The 20,029-nt window shown below is 45.5% G+C and overlaps 1 protein-coding gene across 1 annotated transcript in view; it reads left to right on the top strand.

Moving 5' to 3' along the window:
• The window catches only part of OBSCN (obscurin, cytoskeletal calmodulin and titin-interacting RhoGEF), a 294,672-nt gene that overhangs the window by 142,138 nt on the left and 132,505 nt on the right, over positions 1 to 20,029 (top strand). The window contains exons 51-57 of the mRNA XM_084859836.1: positions 1,019 to 1,285; positions 6,740 to 7,009; positions 8,219 to 8,485; positions 12,241 to 12,507; positions 13,637 to 13,903; positions 16,318 to 16,590; positions 19,498 to 19,764. Coding sequence (XP_084715962.1) covers positions 1,019 to 1,285; positions 6,740 to 7,009; positions 8,219 to 8,485; positions 12,241 to 12,507; positions 13,637 to 13,903; positions 16,318 to 16,590; positions 19,498 to 19,764 — 1,878 coding nt within the window. The remainder of the gene's footprint in view (positions 1 to 1,018; positions 1,286 to 6,739; positions 7,010 to 8,218; positions 8,486 to 12,240; positions 12,508 to 13,636; positions 13,904 to 16,317; positions 16,591 to 19,497; positions 19,765 to 20,029) is intronic.

Raw genomic sequence — 20,029 nt, 5'->3', positions numbered from 1 at the left:
TGTTATTACTTAAAATTTAGAAGTAGGCTATAATTTTTGAAATAAATAAATGTTGGGCCTGTAATATTGGAACTGGAACTCGCCTGGCAGAAACCACCTGGAGTGTTACCACATCCAATCTAGTTGGCCTTAAGCATTCAGTGTCCACATTTCAGGCTGCCATGCCATTATCCTTTAATTTTTCCACTGCTCCTACCTTTCAAGGCAACTGGACAGTTCTCCTTTAGTGGTGGGGGTTATCCAGGAGTAGGGATGTCAGAGAAATCTGTAACAGATTCAAATGAGTTCAGATTTCTATGAATCCAACCTGCAGATTCCTCAGTGGACCGGCTTTTTTCCAAGTTGCATGGATTCCTCGGCCATGTGGATCGTTGTTTTTTTTCTTTTGGGAGGGATTTGTGCAAATTCGTCTTAATGCTCATGCACACCTATACTAATACACATTAGCACTAATGTGCACTCGCGCAAGTGGAATGAAATTTTCCTACATCCCTAAAGAAAACCCTGATTCCATCAGTGAGCAGGTGACGGAAGGGAAGTCAATTTGTGAAACACAGACGGAACGGATTTAACAAAATCCGTACATCCCTATCTAGAAGTGGCTTCTCCCTCCCATTTGCTTTGGAGGCAGAGTCATGCAAATGGCTTTGTGCTTGGTCTCCTTCAGTGGGAGGAAGAACTTCCCTCTGTTCTGATTCTGCCTGCTTCAGAGCAACAGAGCTTCCCTTTCACAGATGGAATATCACAAATGGACATATCACAGTCTCCTCCTTCTCACACTGTATGCACCCACACAAAGTCCCCATTTCTGTAGTCTATCTAAACCTAAACATTATTTCTAGGCCACCATTAAGGGTAGGACCCTCTCAAGGCAGCAATCCTTTTCTATCTCCCAAACACTCCTAGAATGAGCGGACTGAATCGGAGAACCCAAGTTAGGATCTCACCTGTGCAATAGCAAGGAACAGTTACCAACCTCCATGTTTGATTCCTCTCCTCTCCGCTTCCCTTCCTTTAGCTTTGCCAGTGCTTTTCCTTAAGCTCCTTGAGAATCAGGAGGCAGAAGAAGGTGGCACAGTCACCCTGAGCTGTGAGATCTCTAAACGTGGCGCCCCTGTGCAGTGGAAAAAGGAAGAGTCGCTGCTCCGGTCCAGTGACAAGTACAAGATGAAGCAAGTAGGAGCCGTTGTGGAACTGACTATTTGCAAGCTGAGTGCAGCTGATGCTGGGCAGTACAGCTGCAACACAGGAGACCACAAGACGACTGCCGCGCTGCTGGTGAAAGGTGGGGTTTCGCGTTTCTAGCAGTTTCTAGCAGAAGACAGTTTCTAGCAGTACTGGGCAGAACTGGCTTTATACCTGTGAACTAGAGCCAGCGGGGTAACAATGTTCAACAGATCGGCTGTTGTTGGTCTTAAACCTGGGCTAATCCAGCCAGGGGCCACACAAAACAGGTTCAAAGGTACCAATTTGACTCATGTCCACCTGTGTGAAAGAATGATAGTTTGATAGAAAATGGATGTAGATAATGAAAGCAAAAAAAGGCTTACACCCCACCCACCCCGCTCAGGTTTCTGTTGTGGCTACTCCAGCTCCCTTGAAGTAATGGGCGCCGTTCCAAGGAGCTGGTTGCCTGAGCAGGTGGTGCACCTTCCCCCTCTCAGATGAGAACAGGCAACAGGCCAATTTGCCCAGGTTTGTATAGGGCTTGTCTCACTAAGTTAAAGACTGTCAGAAGGCACGCACACACCTCCCTCCCTTCACTAAGGAGGAATCATAGAATAGTAGGGTTGGAAGGGCCCTACAAGGCCATTGAGTCCAACCCCCAGCTCAATGCAGGAATTCAGGTCCAAGCATCCCTGACAGGTGGCTGTCCAGTGTGGGAGAGCCCACCGCCTCCCTGGGTCATTGGTTCCATTGTCCTATTGTGCTAACACTCAGGAAGTTTCTCCTGATGTCCAGCCAGAATCTGGCTTCCTGGAACTTGAGCCCATTACTCCATGTCCTGCACTCTGGAATGATCGAGAAGAGATCCTGGCCTTCCTCTCTGTGACAACCTTTCCAGTACTCAAAGAGAGCTATCCTATTTCCCCTCAGTCTTCTCTTCTCAAGGCTAAACATGCCCAGTTCCTTCAGTCTGTCCTCATGGGGCTTTGTTTCCAGTCCCCTGATCATCTTTGTTGCCCTCCTCTGAACCCTCTCCAGTTTGTCTGCATCCTTCTTAAAGTGTGGTGCCCAGAACTGGTCACAGTACTCCAGATGAGGCCTAACCAGTGCTGAGTAGAGGGGAACTAGTACTTCCCAGGATTTGGAAGCTATACTTCTATTAATGCAGCCCAAAAGAGCATTTGCCTTTTTTGCAGCCACATCACATTGTTGGCTCATATTCAGCTTGTGATGGACAACAGTTCCAAGATCCTTCTCTCTTGTAGTGTTGTTGAGCGACGTATCCCCCATCTTGTAACTGTGCATTTGGTTTCTTTTTCCTAGGTGCAGAACTTGGCATTTATCCCTATTCAATGTCATTCTGTTGTTTTCTGCCCAGCACTCCAGTCTATCAAGAGCACTTTGAATTTTGTTTCTATCTTCCAAAGTATTAGCTATCCCTCCCAATGTTGTGTCATCTGCAGATTTGATCAGCATTCCCTGCACCTCCTCCTCCAAGTCATTAATACAAATGTTAAAGAGCTCTGGGCCCAGGACTGAGCCCTGCGGTACCCCACTCATTACCTCTCCCCAGTTTGAGAAGATCCCAGTGATAAGCACTCTTTGAGTCCGGTTCTGTAGCCAGCTGTGGATCCACCGGATCGTTGTTTCATCTAGCCCACTTTGAGCTAGTTTGCGCAGCAGGATATTATGGGGCACTTTGTCGAAAGCTTTGCTGAAGTCGAGGTATATGATGTCCATGGCATTCCCACAAGGGAGTGTCCCACAAGTCCACAAGGGAGGTTACCTGATCAAAAAATGAGATCAGATTCGTCTGGCAGGACTTGTTCTTGACAAATCCATGTTGGCTTGGAGTAATCACGGCATTGTTGTCAAGGTGCTTCCAGATGGATCGCTTTATGATCTGCTCCAGAATTTTCCCAGGGATTGATGTCAGACTGACTGGTCTGTAGTTCCCAGGTTCCTCCTTTTTGCCCTCTTTGAAGATAGGAACAACATTAGCCTCCTCCAGTCATCTGGCACTTCACCCATCCTCCATGATTGCTCAAAGATGATAGACAGTGGTTCCGAGAGTTCTTCTGCCAGTTCCTTTATTGCTGTAGGGTGCAGTTCATCTGGCCCTGGAGATATGAACTCATTCAAAGTAATGAGGTGTTCCTTGACCATATGCCTGTCGATCTCAAGCTGCAATCCTGCCCCTTCAGCCTGTACTTCGCCTTTGCCAGGGGGGTCATAGACCCTCTTTTGGGAGAAGACTGAGCCAAAGTAGGAATTGAGCAATTCTGCCTTTTCTTTGTCATCTGTTATCATTTTGCCATCCTTATTTAATAGTTGAACCACTGTTTCTTTCCTCTGTCTTTTACTATGCACATAGCTGAAGAAAGCTTTTTTGTTGCTTTTAGCCTCCCTTGCTAACCTCAGCTCGTTCTCAGCTTTAGCCAGAGTTTCTCACAGCAAAGAAAGGAGTATTCGTATCAGCAATGAAGGTACAAACTGCAAAACAACTACTGTGAATTATCTAGCTTTGTGAGCAGCGAGAAGCGCTGGCCTTCACTGGACAGCTATGAAAACCAACTCTAACTTCATAATAGTTGCCAGCTGCTCTAGCAAAGAAGTACACTTATGCTATTAGACACTGCATATGACTTTGTGTAAGTTCACACCTGACTCCTCACCATTCTTCTGAAACCAAATCCAATGCAGGGAGCTGCCCCTTTTCAGCATGTAATACCTTTGCTGAGGAAACTGCATTGGCTGCCTATTTCCTACCAGGCCAAGAGTTAAGGGTTTGTTATTGGTGTATAAAGCCTTAAACAACCAGGATATTTGCAGGAGTGACTTCTCCCTTATGAACCTGCCCGGTGACCAAAGTCATCAGCTGAGGCGCCTCTGGGGGTTTGGCATGGATCCGAGGTCTGCTTAGTCTCTGCTTGGAGTAGAGGCTTTAGTGTCATGGCCCCCTCTCTGCAGAACTCCCTGTTGATGTCAGGCAGGCATGAGTGTTGCTTTGTTTTCAGTGTCCGTTAAAGGGATTTGTTTGCATTTGTTTTATTATTGTTTTAATCCAGTTTTATTGGTGATCGTAAGCCGCAGCGAGTGCCATTTTTCTTGGTAGAAAGACAGGGTACAAATCAAATCAATCAATATTCCTATTTAAACAGGCATTTCCTGAATTTATTGGTATAACTTGATTTTAAATATTTTTGTTCTTTTGTATTTTTGATCCCCCCTTTTTTTTTTTTTTACTGTTCACTGCTCAGGAATCTTTTTTTAGACAGAGAGAGGTTTATAAGTTTTGTAAGTAAAATTTAAAAAGTTGAATAAAATAAATAAGCTAACTATCTCTGTGAGAAAACTCTCTGGGGAATTTTGATGAGATTCAAATTTCTCTTGAAATTCTGCTTCGCTTTGGATTTCTCTTTAGGTGAACGTTGCTGGCAATGTAGGGTCCAGCCTTTTAACTTTCTGTAGAAATTACTACTGATATTCTTGCCTGAGCAGCAGAACCACCAAATCTGCCTTGAATTTGTGAAGCTGCTGCCTTGTACTGAACCAGACCATTGGCCCAGCTAGGGTGGTGTACTCTACTGGGACTGGGTCTCAGGCGGAGGGTCTCTGTCCAACATTTTCTTGCAAGGATCAGGGATTTCTACTAAAAAGTGGGTCAGTTTCAAGAGCTTCTTCTTGAAGATATTTGCAAATGCAGCTTCCTGAACAGAGCATTAAAAAAACAAAAAACAAATAGCACTTGCAAACTCCAATCACAGATTTGGCAGGATGCATTTCAAAAGGTGAGAATTCCTTGCCTGTAGAGGGAGGTTATGCTGGACTGGAGACTGTTGCTCCAGCAGACAGAGTGTAGGCAAATTAACTTTATTGTCTTTGCTCTTGGCATGCGGAGGAGTAACCAGTAGTAATCTCGCTGGTAGGAGTAAACTGCCTGTAGTTTAAGATGTTATTTGGGTGCTCTTCTGTGCCTTTTACCACCAAGAGAGGCTAGATGGGTGGGAATTTAGGACAGGGCCTTCTCTGTGGTGGCATCCTACCTGTGGAACTCTCTCCCAAAGGATGTTAGGATGGTCTCTTTGTTCAGTTTTAGGTGAGCTGTTTAAACTTTTTTTGTTCTATTTGGCTGTTTAGAGTAGAGCACATGTAGCGCTCTAAGTGTGAGGCCTCTGTGAGCCAATTTCATCATAAACAGCCAACCTGATGGAACACCTCTCCCATCCTGAACCTACCCAGACACTATGATCAATATCTGAAGCCTTCCTCTGAGTGCCACCTCTAGGGGAGGCTTGGAAGGTGGAAACAAGGGAGAGGACCTTCTCAGTGGTGACTCCCTGACTATGAGCTCCCCACACTGTCATCTTTTTGGCGCCAGGTTAAGATTGCCTTCTACTCCCAGGCACTTAATGGCATATGATGGGGCAGTCATGTCAGCTGTCTTTGAACAGGTCATTATTGAAATTGTTTACTGAAATTGCTTTTAACTGTTTACATTGTATCAAATTTTGGATGTTATTTTTTTTTAGACTATATTTTATTATATTGTTGTATTATGTAATGTTGTATAACGTTGGGGTTTGTATTTTTTGTGAATTGTTGTGAACTGCTCAGAGAGCTTCGGCTAATGGGCGGTACAGAAATAAAATAAATTATTATTATTATTATTATTATTATTATGGCTTTTTAGTATCTTTAGGGTGCAATCCTATCCATGTTTAGACCAGCATGGCTGGCTGGAGAATGCTGGGAGTTATAGGACTTTTTTTTCTGTCTAAAGAGGGATAGGATTGTGCCCTAAATGATTAGCTCCACGCTCTGTTTTTAAGATTCTCTCCTATTCTTAATTCTGTTGTGGGTGATGTTTTAAAATTATTTCTAAAGTGTTAATTTAAAAAATGTTTAAATTGTTTTAACTTTTAATTGTAAGTTGCCTTGGGGGCACTATTTGGGGCAAAACGTGACTCATAAATGTATAAATAATAATAAATAAAACTAAATAACCTCTCCTTCCCAGTTTTCTGAGTGGCCTGTTCCACAGTGTTAGGGCTTCTTCTGTGGAGCTCCATGTTCAACTATACTTGACATGTTTTGAGGAACAGACTGGAAATGTTTTCTTCCCATCTAAACCCTGATTTAGTAGTCAGGGAGGGAAAGAATCTCTCCATAGCTAACTCTTCAGAGTGACGAGTTCGCCACTGCTGAAAGAGCTTCATCTGTGCCCCTGTTTGGTTGTGTGTGTTTTAAAATGGCCATGTAGTACTCTAAGTGTGACCTGTGGAACTCTGTCCCAAAGGAAGTTAGGCTGGTCCCTCCTTTGTTCAGTTTTAGGTGGGCTGTTTAAACTTTTTTGTTCTATATGGCTGTTTTGTTAGCATAGAGTGCATGTCATGCTCCAAGTGTGAGGCCTCTGTGAACCAATTTCATCTTAAACAGCCAACTCATAATTATTAATGTGGTACCTGCAGCTGATGAATGTTAGCGACAAGGTTGAACAGCTGCTTGTGGGTATGATGGTGAGAGGTTTGGAAAGAAAAAGGATCTGAAGAAACGTTGCTTTCCATTTTAGAACCACCGGCCACCATAGTGGAAGCACTGAAAGGTATCACCTTGTATGAAAGTGAAGATGCGGTGTTCCAGTGCAAGGTCTCTCGAGAGAAAGCTAAGGATGTGCAGTGGAGTCTCGCTGGCGTGCCTCTCCAATCCAATGAAATGAATGAGATTGAGGCTCGAGGGAAACTTCACACTCTCACCCTCCGGAAGGTGGCCCTTGAAGACTGCGGCTCCGTCACTTTTCGAGTGGGTCCGAATTCTTCAGAGGCTCAGCTGACTGTGCAACGTAAGTGAGCTAGCCTTTCAGAAGGGTATCTTTCAGTTCTGGGACCTGAAACCACTTCATCTTTTACCAGTAAAACCCAGCTAACTGTAAAACCCAGCTAACTGTGTCACATACGTGAGCCAATCTTTTAGAGAAGATCTCTCGGTTTGGAGGCCACAGACTGAATGTTGGTCTTTCTCAAAATATTCTGAATTCTGCAAAGCCCTAATATTTCACTTGGAATACCTATTAAGCCTCTCTCTCTCTCTCTCTCTCTCTGCATATGTACACACACGTACACACACATGCACAATCTGCCTAGTTCATAAGCTTTATTGCAAGTGTAAAATGTGGGATTTCTTTTTGACAAATTTGGTCTGGGGTCTCCATGGGCACCAATGTGCCTATGGACACTAATCTTGATGCCTGCCAAGTTCCCTGACCTTCCTAATTTTGTTTCTTAAGATTTTTTCTGATTGTTTTTTAAGCCTGGCATGCTGCAGAGTGAAGTGCTGTCTTCCAGCACCATCTTTATTCAGGTTCAGAAAAGTGGTTTTGTGTTTTGGAGCTCAGAACCTACTTCTGCCTTGTACTTGAGTTCTGAGGCAACTTACTTTTCTTTTAATTTCACCAGTTTCTCTTTCTGGAAAATGAACGTTTTGTGACTGGCAATGGCCACCAAGGCAGCCATTTTATGAACGGGCAAGCCTCCCCATGGCAGCCATTTTGTGAGAGGGTCTACGACACTCTAAAAATTCCAAATGTGCCCACTGACCCCAAAAGGTTGGGGATTCCTGACTTTAGTGGTGGTGGGTTGCTGTGCTACAAGATTCACTAATACACCTGTTCATATGCGATCCTGGTGAGACAGTCTCTCTTCCTGCATGAAGCAGTGCAATAAAGAGATGGGGAAAATAGCCCTGATGTTAGGCAGGGGGGAGTCCTCAAAACTTTCAGCGTATTCTAACAGAAAAAAATGGGAAAACAAGAGAACAATGCAAGAGTAAACTCATTTTCTAACTGCAGTCTTATGCACAATTCAGTGCTCACTGAATTATTATTATTATTATTGTTATTATTGCTACTACTACTACTGCTGCTGCTGCTGCTGCTACTACTACTAACATTTCTATACCGCCCCATAGCCGAAGCTCTCTGGGCGGTTTACAAAAGTTGAATGTCATTCAAGTTATGCCAGTCTAGCAAAGGTATCTGTTCCCCTCTGTACAGCTGCACCAGTACTCTTCATAAAGCAGCTGGAAAACCTGGAAGTAGATGAGAATGGCACAGCCATCCTCCGCTGTGACCTGTCCAAACCCAGTGTCCGCGTGGAATGGAAAAAGGGCGCGTCCACAATCCAGCCCAGCCAGAAGTTTGAAATGAAGGTTGAAAGAACTACCCACAGTCTGATCATCCATAATGTGGTTCCTGAAGACTCAGGGGAATATAGCTGCAGTACAGTCGACAGGAAGACCACAGCCAGACTCAAGGTTAAAGGTGAGAATTTGTCTTCAAAGTGATTCATAGCACACTGGTGTAGCAGCGTAAAGAACAGGGTGCCCCCATCTCACAGGATTGTTGGGAGAAATGAAAAGAAGGACTATTGAAAAAGATTACTATCACTGATTATGCTTGGAAACAAAGGCAGTGGAGTTGGCCAGAAGCAAAATTCCAAAATCCATATAGTGTAATACTTTTATTAGGCCAACTTGAAGATCACAAACAATGTGCAAGCTTTCGAGATCTCGAGATCTCTTAATCAGGCAAGATGTTATAATAAATGGATGGCTGGGTGAGGGGAATAGGAGGTGAGGGAAAGGCTGAGTGGATGTTGTCATCAGGCTGTCTGCATACTCAGAGTCTTGAGATGATATGGAGGAGGAGGGTTTGCAGAATTCAAATTAGGCCCCTCCAGGTGATGTGATGGTTTCAGGTTTCAGTGCCCCTAAGATCACTGCAAAGGAGAAAGTAGCAGACAACTGTAGATCCTCCATTTTTGAAAATATATTACGCTTGATTATTACTATGATTATGCTTGGACTCTGGTGAACAAGGAGTGTTTTTTTCTCAGCCTTCTTTCATGTAGGAAGTGTAAGACATGTGTGCACACCCACACATAAACACACACCATCCTGAGAAATTGCTGATCAAAATGCTTTTGATTTCCCTTGCAGTTCCTCAGATGTTTTGTCTGAAGAGTAACCTCCAGCTGCATAAGAAATTTTGCTTTAATCAGATCTTCTCCTGGATGTTTTTGGATGATTGGCCTGGGGAGGAAACCCCCCCCCCCAATTTACGTTAGGAAAATTTTCAGAGACAACTTTACTTTTGGGTGTTGTTCTGGACAGCTTCTAGTTTTAAGCTGTTGTTGTTGTTCAGTCGTTAAGTCGTGTCTGACTCTTCATGACCCCATGGACCATAGCATGCCAGGCCTTCCTGTCCTCCGCTCTCTCCCGGAGTATGCTCAGGTTCATATTCATTGCATTGGTGATGCTATGTAGCCATCTCATCCTCTACCATCCCCTTCTCCTTTTGCCTTCAATCTTTCCCAGCATCAGGATCTTTTCCAGGGAGTTTTCTCTTCGCATTAGGTGGCCAAAATATTTGAGCTTCAGCTTCAGTATCTGTCCTTCCAATGAGCACTCAGGGTTGATTTCCTTTAGGATGGACTGATTTAACCTCCTTGCAGTCCAGGGCACTCGTAAGAGTCTTCTCCAGCACCACAGTTTGAAAGCATCAATTCTTCGGCGCTCAGCCTTCCTTATAGTCCAGCTCTCACAGCCATACGTTACTACTACCATAGCTTTGATTATACGACCTTTGTCAGCAAGTTGATGTCTCTGCTTCTTACTATGCTGTCTAGGTTTGCCATAGCTTTCCTTCCAAGGAGCAAGCGTCACTTAATTTCATGGCTACAGTCACTGTCTGTGGTCATCTTGGAGCCCAAGAAAATAAAATCTGTCACTGCTTCCATTTCTTCCCCTTCTATATGCCAGGAAGTGATGGGGCCAGATGCCATGATCTTCGTTTTTTTTAATGTTGAGTTTCAAACCAGCTTTTGCACTCTCCTCTTTCACCCTCAACAAGAGGCTCTTGAGATCCTCTTCGCTTTCTGCCATTAGGGTGGTATCGTCTGTGTATCTGAGGTTGTTGATAATTCTCCTGGCAATCTTAATTCCGACCTGTGATTCATCCAACCCGGCGTTTCTCATGATGTATTCTGCATATAAATGTTAAATAAGCAGGGCGACAATATGCAGCCTTGTCATACTCTGTTCCCAATTTTGAACCAATCGGTTGTTCCGTGTCTGGTTCTTACTGTTGCTTCTTGACCCTCGTACAGGTTTCTCAGGAGACAGGTAAGGTGGTCTGGTACTCCCATCTCTTTAAGAATTTGCCAGAGTTTGTTGTGATCCACACAATCAAAGGCTTTAGCATAGTCAATGAAGCAGAAATAGATGTTTTTCTGGAATTCTCTTGCTTTCTCCATGATCCAGCGAATGTTGGCGATTTGATCTCTAGTTCCTCTGCCTCTTCGAAACCCAGCTTGTACTTCCGGTAGTTCTCGGTTCGCATACTGCTGAAGCCTAGCTTGTAGGATTTTGAGCATCACCTTGCTGGCATGTGAAATGAGCGCAATTGTGCGGTAGTTTGAACACTCTTTGGCGTTGCCCTTCTTTGGAATTGGAATGTAAACTGACCTTTCCCCGTCTTGTGGCCACTGTTGAGTGTTCCAAATTTGTTGGCATATTGAGTGCAGCACTTTCACAGCATCATCTTTTAGGATTTTAAATAGCTCAGCTGGAATACTGTCATCTCCACTAGCTTTGTTGTTACTAATGCTTCCTAAGGCCCACTTGACTTCACTCTCTAGGATGTCTGGCTCAAGTTCAGGGACCGCACTATCATGGCTATCAGGGACATTCAGATCTTTCCTGTATAGTTCTTCTAAAAGACAGCCATCAAGGCATTAATGTTTCATGTACGAAGACTAAGGGTGTCACGAGCATTTGACTGGGGTACTTGACTAAGCAAGCACCCCTCTTTGAATAGCGAAGTGTGAATCCAGTGAGGAGTTAGTCTTGAAACAGCTAGCTGGTTGCTCTGTGGGCTACAAATGACATGTAGAGTCTCTTTTTCTTGCCCAGGAATTGTACAAACCCCAGGATTCCATGGCAGGAGATCAGATGCCCCAGCATCCTTTGCAACCATATAGAGAAGCCCACTGGGGCATGCTCAAAGGGCATGCTTGCCCAACCCCCGATGGTTTTGCAAGCCAAGCAGGGCAGTGTACAGGCAGGACTGGCATCAAGTGAAGGCATGGTTGGGCACTTGCCAAGGGCGCATTGATCAGAGCCCCCTGAGTTACTCCTCCTCTTCACCATTGCAACCTGCTTGCTCACCTGCCTCTTGCTCTGGCCCCGACCATGGGGGTGGTGAGAAGGAGGAGCAGGGGACGCCATGGCCCACTTGCTCCCTGGCTCTCTGCCTGCCCAGCAAGCAAGGGGCAGCAACAATGAGGAAGAGGAGGAGGAGCGAGAGCAGCTACGGGTGACGATGGCAGTGAGAAGGTGGACTCGGTGAAGGAGGGGCCCATGGAGGGTGTCTTGCCCAAGGGCCCTCAAAGACCTGGAGCTGGCACTGGTATTGAGGATCAATTTATAGCATTTTTTAAAATTCTTATTGTGAGTTTCAACAAAACAAGCAAACAACAGAAACAACAGAAATTTTTAAAAAAGAGAACATCACTAATATAGCTGCATGCTTTAAAGGTCTCAGTTACAATTATTACAGCATTCTAAAAAAGAAAAACGAAGAGATTATACATAAACATCAATAAAAGTGGACCAAATATCCACACGTAGGTCTATTTGCGAGTGGCGCTGGTATACCACTCTTTCGAACGTTGCTGCTGTTGTTAGGTCTTCAATCCATTACGTTATAGGAGGTGAGCATTTAGAGGATAAATGTATAGCATGATCATCTTTAGATATCTTGTATTTTGTCACATCAGCCTGGTTTGGATTTGCACACACTGTGCCCAGTTCTGTGAGTGGGCACATAAAATTACTGGGGCAAAAATGGCATTTGCAACTTAAAATTGAGGAGTCTTGCAATGTGGGGCATATAACCTTTTGGAGTCTTTCTAGTTACTGAGCAAATCATCCCGAGTGACCAGTCGCTGTCCGGCCTGTTGATATTAGTTGCACTTTCAGAAATGCGTTCTCTCTAGCGTGTGCGTTGTCTTTCAGCTCTCCCAGTGCTTTTCAAACGTGGCCTCCAAAACAAGGAGGCTGAGGCAGGGAACACGGTATCCTTGCGCTGTGAGCTGTCCAGGCCCCTGGCTCCAGTGGTCTGGAAGAAAGGGAATGTGGTGCTTCAGTCGAGTGACAAGTATGACATCAGGCAAGAAGGGAACTTTGCAGAGCTCCTCATTTATGATTTGGAAGCTCAGGATGATGGGGATTACACCTGTGATTCACAAGACCAACAGACAACTGCCACAGTGAAGGTGAAAGGTAAGAGATGCTTGGGCCAGTTCCAAATCCAACTAGTTGGTTGTTCTTAGGGACAAGGTGGGGATGTACAGTTATGTTAAATGACCTTTTGTTGGTGATGTAACAAGTGCTTGTCTTGCATCATCACCCTTATCATCATCAACGTTATCTTGCATCTGTGGGAAAGCCATTGTTAGAGCAACCCTGCAGACCCATTCTACTGTGCCTAGGATTAATGGGCTTCTCCACATGGGGCTTTTATCCTGCTATTGAGACCTTTACATGACCTTGTCAACCTCCAGCGTGTCTTCCGTGCTAAATGTCCTTTATCCCATTTTTAAAAAGATCAGAGATAATGAACTATCAAATTACATCACAGTGAGTTCCCTCGTGAAAGGAGGAAATCCCGCAATAAGAGGCACTCCCTGCACTCAACCGGGACCCGTCCGCAAGCAGCCGCTATTTTGCCAAGTTTTTTTTATGAAGGAAGGGAGCTAATTAAAATTCGCATATTTAAATATGCACACATTCGGGCTGGGAAAGCTTGATCTATGCAATATTATATTAAATTATAATCTAAAAATACTTAAATATGCACATTTTTAATTAGCTCCCTCTTTTTGTAAAAAAAAATCTCGGCAAAATGGCAGGCACTCGCAGACGGGACCCAGGCTGACTGCAGGTGGCTTGCCGAGCTCGTGGGAGCTCGAGCGTGGGTCCGTGGGGGCTCAAGCGGGGGTGGCGATTCAGTGGCTGCCCAACTGGGTGGGGCTGGGTTTGCTCATCCCTACTCAGAGGCCTGGGTGGATAAATCTGTCAGTTTTGATTTCTCCCACATTCATTTTTTAAAAAAATATTCCAGTTCTTTTTGTCCTAAATATAGAGAACGTTGTGAATTTTGGTAAATTCTTCTCAAAACTGGTTGAAATTCTCATCCATCCCTATCTCTGACAAAGTTGCCATAGATCTGGCATCATCCACAGCCCAACATGCTTATTATTTCCCCAGGAGTTGATGGGGTGTGTCCTGCCAGAGGCTCCTTGTGCCACATCATAGCCACAATTGATGCCCACGGGTCTTTTACAGTCCATTGGTGCTTGCTGGCCCTCCGTTTTGACAGCTCGCGGGTCTAATCCTCTCTTCCCTGTAGTTCTGCCAGTGCTCTTTAAAGAAGAACTGCAGAATGTGGAGTCGGAAACAGGGGGGACAGCCGTCCTGCGCTGCGAGATCTCCAAGCCTGATGCCCCCGTCGAGTGGAGGAAAGGAGCCCTGGTTCTGCAGCCCAGTGCCAAGTATGAGATGCGGCAGCGGGGCACCAGCATCGAGCTGATTGTTCACGATTTGGAGCCTGAGGATTGTGGTCCCTACACTTGCAGCACTGGAGATGAGCTGTCCACAGGCTCCATTTATGTACAAGGTGCGTTCGTCATGCTCCTTTCGGCTGGGTTTTGTAACCCTTGAGGCCCAATGTAGCTGTGAATGTGATATAGGGCACTGCCGACCTCACTGGTTCCAAAGGATCCTCGCACCAAGACACGTGCTGATGCTACATAAGATCACCGTACAGTCTATAAAACAGTTTTACAGTACTTTGTGCAGTTCCTATTCAGATGTGTAATTCACATCGCTTTTGTTTCTCATTCCTTTCGGCTAAACATTAGGAGAAATTTCCCAACAGTGAGGGCTGTTTGTCAGTGGAATAGACTGCCTCAGGAGGTGGTGAGCGCTCCTTCGCTGGAGGCATTTAAGCAGAGGCTGGAGGGCCGTCTGTCAGGCATGCGGTAGCTTCATCCATCAGGAGTGCTGAACCACTTTCAGCCCAAGGGCTGAATTCATTTTTGGAGAAGCTCTCGAGGGCTGTGTTCCAGCAGAGGGCGGGGTGAAAGGCAAAGGGGGTGGGGCCACATGCCTAAGGGGGTGGAGCCAAAATCCCAGCATATTTTAGCTGAAAGCTCTTACTGACAGTAATGAAGCCTGAGGAGAGGCATTCCAGCCTTCTAGAATGGGGAGAAGGGAGCCTGCAAAGGCTGGGAAACAGTGGTGTGGGGGAGAGGTGGGAACCACCTGGTGACATGGGGAGGGGGCGTGGCCATGGGGGGAACCCCGGAAGGCTGGATTAGGATCCCGGGTGGGCTGGATTTGGCTCCTGGGCCTGAGTTTCAATACCCCTTGACGAGATGAGCGCCAAGGTCCCTTGCAGCTCTATGATTCTAAGATCATTCGCCGCTTGGTGACTTTCAGTTGAATGCATAAACCAGCTTTGTTGACAGGCATTATGTTTTATGGTTATGTGAAGTGATATGAAAGTACTATCTGTAGTGTTCGATCTGTGGAAGTTCATTCATGCATGGAAGTTACCATCACAATGCTGCACTCCCAGGTCTGTGAAAGCAGTGCACATTGCCGCCTGTATTTACAAAGCATTTCAAGCATAAAGAGGCCAAATAAAAAGCCAGGGCTTCTCCTGAGCCTAACGTATGTAGATGGATGCCATTTACAGCTAGGTATCACTTTATGGTTCTGCAAGGGCCAAACTAAACAATACCCACAATACTCCTGTGGACAGTTCCCTGATGATTGGAGGATGTAGTCTGGGAGGGACTGCATCACTCATTCCTTTCCTGCCACTTTCCCACTCAAAATTGCCTGTCCAGCTGCTTTCCTGCCTGTGCAGAAGAAGGCACGGGGCCCCTCCTGTGGGGGGAAAAGCAACTTAGGACGGTGATTTTGAGTGGGAGAAGAAAGGGTTAAGCAGCCTCCTTCGGAACATGAAACTTATGATTTCCCAGGGCTGCTTTTCAGGTTTAAAACAACTGTTTGCCCATTTCCCACATATCATCTAATTTGGGTCTAAGAAACTGCCAACAGGTTTGTCCTCTCAACGAATTACACTTGTGTACAATTGGATCAAACATCAATGTTCTAATCTCTCACTTTGAGGAAAAATTGATGTATCGTAGTTCTAAACCATGTCAACCAAACGGAACTTCCTGCTAAGAACAGCTGGCTTGCCTGACCAGTTTGCATGTTAGGGCTTAATATTTTTCCTTTGTGATTAGAAGGCATTAATTGTTTGATGATGTAAAACCAATATCACATATCTGTTTTTATGCACTTTTTGTTAAATCACTTAAAGTTTGTGACAGATCAGCTAACATCAGGCTTCCTCGTACCATCGGTGGGTGCTTTGTGAGCCAGACTATTAGAAAGTTAGCTGATATGACAAATGGATGATTCTTGATGAAGCATCTCTCCTAACTGACCTCTACAATTGCATAGCTGGGCTAGCGCTGTCATTTGAACCAAAGGCTCTGAATTGGCCCTATCAAAATGTAGAGTTCTCATCAGTACACACACACACACACACACACACACATATACATACATGATGGAGTCCCAATGGTTTGGATTTTTTTTTTTGCAGTTCTGGTGAGGGCTCATGGTTATTTGAATGTTAATATGAGAACCGAATTGTTGCTCACAACATCAAGTTTCCAAAGTGTTTTCTTTAGGATGCAGTGAGTTGCAATCATGACAGGCAATTCCCAGAGATGGCTACAAAATGCCAACATTGAGAGTGGGCATGACAAGGGAGGTGTCAACCCATAATCATTTCACCATGACAAATCAGTTGCAATATAATTGGCATTGAATGTGTTCCTGTGTAAATGTGAAATGTTCTTCAGTATAAGATTGCATGCTAGTTTGTAAATCCCCAAATGAAGTCCATTGCTTAAGTGGTGCACGTTGTCAGTTTTGTAGAAGGATGTGAGAGTGTCTGTTTACACCTTTGTTCTCCCTTGGCTCGCGTTCTCTTGCTCTGTTACGCAGAAGAGGAAGTGCAGATAGTTTCTGGTTTAAAGAACACCGACGTCTTTGCGGGCGAATCAGCCACCTTTACCTGTGAGCTCTCGTGCTCCGGTGTGCAAAACGTACAGTGGTGGCTGGATGGATCCCCACTTCAGAGCAGCCCTGTGAACGAAATCTCTGTGAAAGACGGGAAAATGCATACTTTGACCCTAAAGGACCTGGGGCTTAATGATTCAGGAATTGTGACCTTCAGAGCCGGCCCCCTCATATCCTCTGCTAAATTATTAATCAAAGGTATTTTGGCTTTGAATGCAATGCCGGCAGTCCACCCACAAACCACGCTTCCTATGCTTCGGGCTTCACAGGGCCCTTAACAAAATCCTGCAAAATGGCTACTGGAAGGCATGCATTAACAAGTAGACTTCCCAGTCATCCCGGCCCAGTATCTTAGCAACCATCCTCCTACAAGAAAGAGATTTAGTAGTGTCTTACTCCTTCCAGTACTAAGAGTAGTACATGGTCACAAACTACAGTGTGTGCGTGCCAAGTATAACTGGGGGCTACTCCCCTTGCCTTCTGTAGGGCAGGCGAAAAGCATGGCTTGTTCATCAGTACCAATCAAACACATTTAAACTCCAAGTTGTTTGCTGATTCTCTCGAGCAAGCCACGTAGAAGGATGCTGCCAGGTGAGGTGACGCAACTGGGAGATTTTCAGAGGTGGTTGGACAGAGAGAGTTGGATCCAAGATCTCCCTTCTGTGAGAGGAAGGCACCTATGCCTCATTTGGGGGGATCCCCTCACTACAGCTCACCCTGTTCAGCAGAATCTCCTGACTTTCTGGGCTGGTTTGCAGGATCACCACAGCCCACCATGGCTTATTTATGCCATGGTGGGTTGCAGCACATGTGGGCAGCCATTTTGAATATTCAACCCCCAGCAGTGGGGTGTTTTTTTTTGCCATGGTTTGTCACGTTGTCTCAGCCTGGGCAGCAGGGTTTGTATGAAGGTTAAATAACCCTCCAATAACCCTACAACAGACCATGGGTTAGCTGAGGGTTGTTTAAACCTCAACCCCTGCCGCCCAGGTCCGGACAACCCAAGAAGTCACGGCTGGAGCCTGAATAGGCAATGTGGTGGCCATGGCACCGCAGCTTGTCATGGCTTAAATAAGCCGCGCTGGTCTGCAGTGATTGTGCGAACCAGGTCTTTGTGCAGCATTCTCAGGAGGCTGCTGCCATGGAAAGCAGGAGGTGGGAATGTCCGCTTCCACCAGTGCGGTCAATCTGGTTTAAATCGGGATCCAATCCCACCAGCACAAGTATTAAATCGGAGATTTTCTTGTAGCAGGCACATCCAAATAACGAAAACAGGCACAACATCGCATATTGAGGCAAAGGATCCTCTATGCAGATATGCAAAGCCTGTCGCATTTCATCTGCAGAGTTGTCCATGTTTTGCACCCCAATCTTGGATACCTGTGGAAGCACAACAAAGTATCTCAGACCCCCTGGCCTTTAGGAATGGCTGCTGTAAATTGGATGCGGCTCTGTACGTGCACTCACATGTAGACGTTGTCCAATGCTTTCAATGGGTCGCATACTTGTCTGGTTCCTGCAAGCACATCTGGCCCCCAACCTTCCCCCCACCCCGCCATGGGAACAAATCTGCTAGAATCGTCTGGCAGGTGGGTTACTAGATCTAAACAGTGCACTCCACTCCCCGATAGGTATGACAACAGTTCTGAAGAGTGTCACATCTCTCTTGCACATGAACAGCTCAGCCTTAAGGCCATGCATATGACCCATGAGAAGTGTGCTGTCGTGAGGGTTGCAAAAGCTTCTCAGTTCTAGTATCCAGCTGGATGCTAGAATTGTTCATAATCAGAAATCAAGAGTGTGACACAGCAAGATGCACTGTGATTATTTACAGAGAATAATTGATACAAAGAAAGTAATAACGTGATTCCCTTTATTAAATCAACTTAAGTTGATGTAAGAGAGCCCAGGCTTTCAAGAGAGCTCAGGCTGCACTTTTCATTCATCAAGCAAAGTGGATAGAAAGGAATATCCTCAGTTTGAAAGGCTAACAAGGCCTTATTTATAAAGAGCTCAAAATGCACCACTGCGCTTCATTCACCAGGAAAGTAAAATATTATTGAAATTCTAACCGTGCTTATATAAACACCTTTAACAGACACTTCCATTATGTGGGTTTAGATCTGTGGGGTTTGCCTTCTCTCTTTATATCTGCTTATCTTCTCTGTCTAGGGCAGATTTTCTCAAAGATGGTCAAGGATTTCTTTCCTTCCTGTTGGCTTTAATCCAACAATCAAGATGGCTTATAAGTGCACAAGGGATGCAGCAGTTCACGTTTTGTGATGCATGGGTTCTTCTTTGGAACTTGTGGCATCACCATCCTAGTTTTGGTTTTGTACCTTAATATAGGCCATGTAAAAATAGGCTCTTGTGAGTACCGGTCCAAATGCATGCCTATTTTCAGAGCATGAACAGCTGCCCAGACTTACAACTAGGACAGGTTTCCCCCGTTTCTGCATTTGGTGCTCTCTCTCCTCATTCCTGAGGACCCCGGCTGTCCTTTCACTCATATCGCATCACTTCCTAAACATTCCCTTCCCAGACACAATCTGTCTACCTCTGATCTAGATTTTGGATTCCTCTAGTTTTAGCCACATTTCTTCCCTCTATAGGTATGTAAGAAGAGTAGCTAAGGGGGCCGTCACAAAATGGAGGGGTGCCCCCTTCTGCCCCCACCCGCCTGATCATTTGAGCGCTGATGCTGTTGCCACTCCTGGACAATCACATTGCATTGTTACCATTCCCACACTACACCTAACCCTGATTGCAGTGCACACCATAGTTGGGGTGGGTTGACGGTAAGGTTCTCGGTGCAGGGAATATGTGTAGGTCAGGTCTGTACTGAATATTGATTCCACCTCTGCGAATGCACAACTGCAGATACACATTGGTGACATATGACATGGCAACCACCTTAATAGCTAATCTACCTGCTTCTGTAACGCTCGTGGCTGCCACAAGCAAACACTAAACCCGGCAAACTAAACCAGCGCTTCCGGTCAGCTTTCCCGCATCTCACTCATGCTCTCTGTACTTAAAAGTGCCCATAAACAGACCCCCGAAGGCTGCACTAATAGATGTCCCTCCTGACATGTCGGTTGACAGATCCAACCATTGAGGTGGTCAGTCCCATGCAGGACATTACCATTGATGAAGACGGCACAGCAGAATTCGTCTGCCAGTACTCTCGGCCCGTACAGGCCACATGGATGAAGAATGACCAGGAGGTCCATGCGGATGGCCGGCGTCTTGTAATTGAGCAGGACTGGAACGTAGCCAAACTGAAAATTAAGCCCGCTCTTCCAGGGGATACCGGCATCTATTCTTGTGAAGCTGGAGGCACTAAAGTGGTGGCCATGCTTGATGTTCAAGGTGAGGTCTTCCACGGTGGAAAGAAGATGGTCATGTGAATAAAGGGAGCATTCACAGCACCGACTGACCATGGGCAGCAAATTGTTTCTTTTTCTGTGGCCTATAGCTATACCAGCTGGAGCCGGAACTGAGGCGGTGTCAGCTTCCAGACCATAGAGGGTCACTGCTTTTTGCAGTTGGCTAACTATCTGATCTTGCGTTTGGGGATGGGAGTGCAAGGGTAAAAGCTAGTCCTTCAGGTTCTTACCTGTTGCAAGGAGGCTGC

The sequence above is a fragment of the Heloderma suspectum genome, chromosome 5 (genome assembly GCF_057233095.1).
Source record: "Heloderma suspectum isolate Gila_16-S chromosome 5, 16-S_ref, whole genome shotgun sequence".
Lineage (NCBI taxonomy): Eukaryota > Metazoa > Chordata > Lepidosauria > Squamata > Helodermatidae > Heloderma > Heloderma suspectum.
Note: the sequence above shows the minus strand (reverse complement) of the source record. Positions and strands in the feature narration are given on the sequence as shown.